The sequence below is a fragment of the Larimichthys crocea genome, chromosome VIII, assembly GCF_000972845.2.
Source record: "Larimichthys crocea isolate SSNF chromosome VIII, L_crocea_2.0, whole genome shotgun sequence".
In the NCBI taxonomy this organism is placed as follows: Eukaryota; Metazoa; Chordata; class Actinopteri; family Sciaenidae; genus Larimichthys; species Larimichthys crocea.
The window spans coordinates 10,675,284-10,683,705 of NC_040018.1; the positions used below are offsets into that span (position 1 = coordinate 10,675,284).

General features: G+C 40.5%; 1 protein-coding gene across 5 annotated transcripts in view; it reads left to right on the plus strand.

The window, feature by feature from the left end:
• Positions 1 to 4,678, plus strand: part of ankrd11 (ankyrin repeat domain 11) — a 92,332-nt gene extending 87,654 nt beyond the window's left edge. For all 5 annotated transcript variants that reach the window (XM_010731193.3, XM_019253900.2, XM_019253899.2 and 2 more), the window contains one exon: positions 12 to 4,678. In XM_010731193.3, the coding sequence (XP_010729495.3) occupies positions 12 to 197 (186 nt within the window). In that variant the 3' untranslated portion in view covers positions 198 to 4,678. The remainder of the gene's footprint in view (positions 1 to 11) is intronic.
• The last annotated feature ends 3,744 nt before the right edge of the window (positions 4,679 to 8,422 follow it).

Below are 8,422 nucleotides of genomic sequence, written 5' to 3' on the forward strand. Positions count from 1 at the left end.
CCCCTCCCCAGACGTGTTTGTTGATGCGGCAACAGCACGAGGCAGCGGCCCTCAACGCAGTGCAAAGGATGGAGTGGCAGTTGAAGGTCCAGGAGCTGGACCCAGCAGGGCACAAGTCCCTCTGTGTCAACGAAGTGCCGTCCTTCTACGTGCCAATGGTCGACGTCAACGACGACTTTGTCCTGCTGCCTGCGTGACACACCTGTGCTCACAGATGGAGATTAAACTTTGTCTGAATCACTTCTTCTCAAAGAGACTTCGTTGAACAGAACGAATGGAAAGGGCTAGCAAGTTTGAAAGAGGACTTTAGACAGGAAAAAATTATATTCTATAGAAAAAGTTTAAAGATGAAAAACTTGCTCTCGATTCCCTTCCGTGAAGAAGGAAACTTGTTTTTACTGGGGAAAAAGAAAATACACAACTTGCACTTTCATCCTCAAAGTTTTTACGCTTTTGTTTGATCAGAGTGCGAGAAGCAGAAACAGTTTTTTGCTTTGAGACTCTGACATTGGGACAAAACTCCTCAGTGCTCAGTTACGGTGAGACAGGGGACAGAGATATATTTTCTGAGTTCGTTTTTGGTCCCTGCTTCAACAAACCGAACCACCACCACTGGGAGGAGGTATCGGAGAAGAGCTCTCCCGACAGCGTGTTGCCTGTCCTGAGGGAGAACTGAAGAGAAGCCCTCCCCTGTTGACCCAGGGCTCCCGGTGGGCCGTGAGAACTAGACCGAGTCCAGCGCTGACCTAGAGGAAGTCAACAGAGGTGCATCATGTGGATCTTCAATGTGTATCTACAGCAAGACGGCTGGGATGGACAGACCAGGAGGCTAGAACCAGCCGCTGATGGTTTTGGGGAGGTGGGGGGGGGGCTATAAGACCGTATACCCAGAGGACGCCCTCTCTGTTCACACTGCACCAGGCCTAACTAAACAGTAGTGGAACAGAGCCTGCAGCAGGCTGGAATACAGCAGAGGGTTAGCGATGTGTGCGCACATCAGGGCCCAGTGTCTGAGAGGACGAGACTGACCCTGCAGCCTCTCAGCCTGGCGAAACAGAAGAGGACAGGCACGGATCTCTGAGGACAGACCGGAGTGTTCCTCAGCCACCCTGCTTGTTCCAACACAAACACATCAGACCGCCATGGACTGCAAAAACACCACAGGACAACCAGAAGAAACAAACATAACGAATGTTGAGATTCAAAGAGACTATTGAGAAATTGTGGTTTGGCAGAGAGAAATATTGTTTTTGTCTATTTCTTTACTTGGGCATTTCATTGTTTCTGAGGAAGTGACTTGAAACACTACAGAGCCAATATTAGTTTAATGGAAAAAAACAAAAAGAAAAATGAAAAAAAGTTGTATTCCGTAAATTATGTACAGTTTTTATATTCGTTAACCAATGTATTCTTGCTGCCTTCTAGATAATTTATTTTGCCACACATTACTGCACAGTTGTAAATAACCTATGTACTGTAATATCACTCAGTTAAGTGTAAAGAAAAAACATAAAAGAAATAAAAAGTATCTTTTTATGTACAGTTCACTTTTGGGCAGCACTTTCCCCCACCCCACCCCCCACCCCCCTCATATCCATGGGCCAAAATGTGTACACGATTCTGTCAGTATTTGAAAGACTCCAGTGCACAGTTGTATGATCCCATCTCTAGATTCAGTCCAACTCAACCTGGACGTGAATCACCACAACTCACAGAGTACACTTCTGGATTAAACCGGCCTCCCACGGGCCCAAACCACCATATAGTCCCTCAGATGTAGCAGAATAGTTGTTGAGGATTTATTTAAAGAATAGACAGAGGATTATTATTCATTGCTTTACTACACAATTATATCTGAAAAAAATTCGAACCAAGAAAATGCCTTTTTCAGTGAAAAAAAAAAAAATGTACTCATTGTTGGGCAAAGTCACATAGATATATATGGGTGGGATGAAAGTTAGAGAGATGTCATTCACAAACAAAACCATCGTGTTAATGTAGAATGGTTTCAAATTGATTTTCCGTGTTTTTTTAATTTACAAAAATTGGGACAGAAATCATTTCCAATCATCACAAAACATCATTATTTCAAAGAAAACAGGACACGGGTCTTTCAGCTCATGCTCTGTTCTCCCAGCTTGTCTGCTTTTCACCGTCGGCGAACTGTTCAAACAGAAACAGGTTTCATTCCGTACTGACTTTTAACTTTGTTCCATCCGTCTGTCCTGCGCCTCATCTAACGTTGGAGAGCAGCTTATTTTCTAGGTGCTGTTCCAATTTTTACTCACTGGATGGCGCCAGTGTGTCTCCAGAAACTGCATTCGGCTTTGCATGAGACCTGTGGCCTTTCACTTGAATGGGTGTTTTTAAATATATTGAAATTTTATTACAGCCTATGGGGAGTTCAGTTCCTCTTATATGATTCCAGTACAACACCTAGATCAGTTTGGTAGTCGGTCGAATCATAACAGGCTCAGTAGTCACATCAGCCTTTTTATCAATGTTTAATCTACAAAGGGGTTTGGCTAGTGTTGTCAGGGATTTTAAATGTTAGGATACTTCCTCATATTACTCCGTTATGTGGTGGCGTTCACCATAATCATGTCCTTGTGTCAGGCCCAAGCAGACAGTTACGAGACTTAAATCTTCTCAGAATGAACCAAAAAAAAGTGAACAGACATAAACACAAACAGCGGAGGGGAAAGAAATAGCTCAATGCTGAATAGATTTTTCTTTTTCTTTTCTTTTTTTAAATTGTCCTCAGTTTAAAACAAATCCCGTTGAAATGTTGATTTGTGATGACTTGTATTGATTCTCTGTTTTTAATGGGTTTTGAAGAGCTTTCCCCCGAACCTACCACATAGGCTGCCTGTCTGTGTGTGAGAAGAGCTGCTCATGTATCCTGATGGCAATATTATCTGAAACTCTTTAAGTTATTTACACACTGTCAGTCAGCATAGCTGTGTATGGTATGTCTAGTCAAGTGCAATGGTTGTTGCTATTACACTGTGCAGACAAGGTGGCTAGATGTATAGTCCTGGATATTTTTGAGAGATACACACATCCTGGTTGGTATACATATACGTACATATTTGGACACAAATAGCCAGAAGTTTGTTTTTTGTTTTTTAAAAACCCCCGTTTGTCATGTTTCTTGTTTTTATTTTGTCGTTGGTTTCTTACACCGTTTTTTGGGGGAGAGGGTTAAAGGGTGTCTTTTTGTTCACAGAATCCTCGTGTGTTTTTTAGCTCAGTGTCTGTAGTTTTTTGAATGTTGTTGTGTTTATCTTAGGGGTTTTGTTCCTGTATAAAAAGCATAAAACACCAGTGGCATGTCAATCACGTTGCTTATCGAGCAGAATGTATACCGTTACTATGCCCTGACCAACCACACCCTCTCACTATTGTTTACAAGGCATCAAGTGTGTTTCTGTTTCATGTCACCTTTTTTTTTTTTTTAACGTTTTAAAGCCCTCTCTGCCTTTGTTTTTACTTCTGTAATCAGTCAATTAGTTTGAACCACAAAGGCTTGAAATGGTGATGGTTGACACAACTGACAGGCAATTTCTCCTCCTCTGGTCTGTGGTACACCGCTCAGAGCAATAGACTAAAAACAAAAAAACACACACACACCCATTGATTCTCCAGTGTGAATATTCAACTGCCGAAACAAAAAGTGATTTCTGGATAAATTGGAGACAGACGCAAACACACAGCAGTCCTCAGATGCACAGTAGAGCACTTGGCCGTGGTGATACAGATGCTAGCCTGACACCACCTCAGTCAGCAACATATTACCTCTACTCTCCTCACATTCACTCATAATGTTTATTTTAGATTTGTTATTTGTTGTTTTTCTTTTCTTACTGGACATAAATATACATAATTGCTATTTTTTCATTCTATAGAATCACGATTTCAAGCCTTTTTTTTTTCTAGTTTTCATTTGTTTTTATTTTATAATTAAAACCCAGACTGTAGCTATTTCTTTGTTCCTTTTTTAGAGTGGAAAATGACTAATAAAAAGCATGGAGAACTACTCTTTAAATGGTGAGAAATAACCTATTTATTATCTTTTTGTTTTTTTTTTCTGACACCTGTGGTATGTTTTGAGTTGTAGTTGGTCTCCGCTGTGTAAATTTTCCTCCTTGTAATGCGTGAAAGAGACATACTGTACATAGCTCTGTAAATAAAACCTCCCAGGACGTTTTGCACCCTCCTCTTTGTACTAGTCTGAAAAATTGCGTAGAATGTGGGGTTCTAACAGCAACGAGCTGCGTGCGCTTGCTGCAGGTGATTATGATGTAACAATGTAACATTTTTTTATTTGTACAATGTAGTTTATTTGTGTACATATTGTTGGAGCAGCTAAGAGGGGAGGGGAGGGAAGGGGGGTATATGAGGGGGTTGTTGATGCTATTGTCAGTGCTGTAACAGAAATCCAGTACTTTCACCTCTAGCTGTTGTTGATTTCCTGCAAAAAAAAATAAAGGAAAAAAAAAGACATAAAAAAATAAAAACACAAGAAACTGAAAATGAGGATGGATGGGAAAAAAAGACTAAAAACTGAAAAGTAAAACTTCTAAATTGTTATTTTCTACAGTTGCATGTACAGAGAGCGCGAGAACTGCTGTTGTTCCTCAGAGATTATGTTCGTTAATAAAACTTTGAAATATTACCAGCCGTCCTCCGGTTCTTGATTTAGTGTTTGCATTGTCTGTGTCATGATGTAGAAGCTCTTCTGTGTGCAACCGCATCATTAAGTTGCCACTCAACTTGAAAATGCAACTTTCAATTACAATATTTAAACACAGTAACATAAGAATATAATGACTAGCCACATTAATATTGTTGTCTTATGTAATCCAAGAGACATGTTTCTATTGAGAGTAGAATTAGGTAGCGATGTTAACTATTGAAATATTTATCGTGAGAAAAAAACAATCAAGTTAAGGAGTTTTAATCTCAAAAATTCAGTTTTACAAAAAGCAATTCACCAAACTTGATCTCCTCAGCTACTTCCTATCACTAACTGGGCAGGGGCTGAGTTAACACACAGTGCACGCCAAGTGAATTAACCAAATCCAAAGTTTACACACTGCAAACAATAAGCAACCATCCAAGTCACACCTCAAGCACGCCCTGACAACCTGATTAGGATTTATCTGAGTGAGTGCTACAACTGTATTCATGAGAAAACCTCTGAATAGACCGGTCCAAACACTGGGACAACACAAGACAAGAAAACCTGTGGAGGGTTCAAACTACAAAGGTTCAGAGAAAACAGAAGCACCATCAAGCCTTTGTCCATCTTGTATATGTATATTATATAAAGGCCTGTACACCATACAGACTTTCTGCCACTTCCAACACATAAAACATTCAGCATGCAAAACCATGCATCTCCTACAATGTCCTTTTGAGTACATATTAACAAAATAACAGCTACAAGAGAAGATTTCTTTCAGTTTCTTTTCATGGTGAGAGCTGAGCTTGAGCTGCAGCCTTAGCCGCCATATCAGCCCTGGCATTAGCACTAATGACCGGATCCTCTGCTTATATCTGAGCTTCACATTTACAAACAACTACACTGCTTAAAAAAAATAAAGGAACACTTTTTAATCAGAGTATAGCATTAAGTCAGTTCAACTTCTGGGATATTGATCTGGTCAGGTAAGTAGTTGGAGGGATTGTTTACCATTTTCATCTGTTTTGGTGTTAATGAAATTAACAACATGTACACTAGAGGGGCAACAATGAGACGGCCCCCAAAACAGGAATGGTTTTACAGGTGGAGGCTGCTGACATTTTTTACCTGCTCATCTTTTCTGACCAATTTCTTATTAGTTTTGCATTTGGCTAGAATCAGTGTCACTACTGGTAGTATGGTGCAGTACCTGGACCCTACAGAGGTTGCACAGGTAGTCCAACTCCTCCAGGGTGGCACATCAATATGTGTCATTGCCAGAAGGTTTTCTGTGTCTCCCAGCACAGTCTCAGGAGCATTGAGGAGATTCCAGGAGATTCCAGGAGATGGTCAGTTACTCAAGGAGACCTGGACATGGCAGTCGAAGGTCCTTAACCCATCAGCAGGACCAGTATCTGCTCCTTTGTACAAGGAGGAACAGGCGCTGCCGGAGCCCTACAAAGACCTACAGGAGGCCACTGGTGAGAATGTTTCTGACCAAACAATCAGAAACAGACTTCATGAGGGTGGCCTGAGGGCCCGACGTCCTGTACTGGACCTTGTACTCACTGCCAGGCACCGTGGAGCTCGACTGGCATTTGCCACAGAACACCACAATTGGCAGGTCCGCTACTGACACCCTGTGATTTCACAGATGAGAGCAGGTTCAACCTGAGCACATGTGATAGACGCCGTGGAGAACGTTATGCTGCCTGCAACATCATTCAGCATGACCGGTTTGGTGGTGGGTCAGTGATGGTCTGGGGAGGCATATCCTTGGAAGGACACACAGACCTCTACAGGTTAGACAACGGAACCCTGACTGCTATTAGGTCAGAATGAAATCCTTGGACCCATTGTCAGACCCTACTCTGGTGCAGTGGCTCCTGGGTTCCTCCTCGTGCACGACAATGCCCAGCCTCATGTGGCGAGAGTATGCAGGCAGTTCCTGAAGGATGAAGGAATTGATACCATTGACTGACCCCTATGCTCGACTGATCTAAATCCAATATATCTCCTCTTGGTCATTATGTTTTGGTCCATCCGATGTCGCCAGGTCGCTTTGATTTTTGGGGATGTCTTTGATTTCAGCCCTCTGTAGGTTGATAGTTTTCATTTCCATTAATGATGTAGCATCCTTTCGTTCTTAACACATTACCCAGTCCATATCAGGAAAGATATCCAGCGTGATTTCTTTTCCTGTTGAGATCGGATGTGTTTTCAAAGTGTTCCTTTAATTTTTTTGAGCAGTGTATTTCCTGTGGGAGTACATTAATTCCAAAACGACACCAATGACGCATGCGTCACACTATACAAGAGCACAATGCAATAACAGAAGTGACTTCAGGGAGAAACACATTAAGATATTGCATTATTCTTGCTGTTGTCAGGTGGCGTGTCCTCTGTCCTGAGAGAATAGAGAATAACATGTGTGGTGTGTGGCTGTCAGCCATCTGCTTTATAAGAATAACAGAAGAAAAATGCCAAAGGTCTGAGTTTTAGTAGCAAAACTGATTATAGAAATCTATTTTCCTCACAGTCTGTGTGTGTGAGAGAGCGTGAGCTCCCATCATAGCTGTCAATACATCAAAAAAAGAGTATTGATTAGTGTCTCCTGCACATTGGAGTCCTGCCACAGAGCAGATGACATAATGTTCTCAGTCTATTTAAGGCTTTCGTGATAATCAAACACCATCACGAGGCAGAAAAACCTGTTTGTGATATGAGCTGTCTTTATACTGTCTCTGTTTGTCACCTGGGTGTCTGTCAATTTCTCTCTCTGTCTCTTTTACTTTCTCTGTCATAACCAGACAACAAGGATCTGAAACTGATCCCACTACAGCCAGTGTAATGTTAATACTAAACACTTAAGTCTCGACTGCATAAACCTCCAACATCTAGATGTTACTGAGGCCAGTGTAATCTCAGGCTAAAATACTCATTCAATGATAGAATATGATAGAATGATATATAAATTAAAATACAATCAACAACAATAAAAGATTCAGATTAAAAATGAAGAATAAAGTAAACAGATGATGGCTCTCAGAATCAGTCAAAATATTCACAGGTTTTAATATATAAATGATATTACAAGCTGTATACACATAATGCAACAGAGACCGTGACAATAGATTTACACGTTTTCCTTTAATATCACAATTCAAATGTAAATGTTAAGTCCTTGATTTCAAAAACTGGATTTGAACTGAAAGTATTCCACCAATTTTAAACATGAAGTTCAGTTCATTCATCCCACAGAGAACCACTCACTGCTAACAGCTGTAATATCTTCAGTGGCTGTGAAGAACCTTTAAAAAACATGTCTGGACTTGAGATTTAACATTTAAAACAGACAGTCTGCATTTTAGACTGGAGGGGAAACTAGAGGCCTCAGAGGGGGCAGGCAAGGGAGAGTTGTTGAAGTGCACTATGGGAAATGTAGGATCCATGTGTTTTGGAGCTAAAGCACTAGCCTGCACATACTGTATGTCTCTTTTCATTTTAAAACATACATTTATATTGTTATATTTATATTTTTTTTAATACTTGACTTTTTATCTTCCTTAATATATAACTTAAAGTTTGTTATACAAAAATAACACCAAGAAAATTTCCATGTATGTGAAAACCTTCTTGGCAATAAACCTGATTCTGATTCTGAAAAGTCAGAATATATCAGTGTGTGTTTTTTTAACTTTTTATGTAATGCCATAAGTTTAGACTTGAATTAGT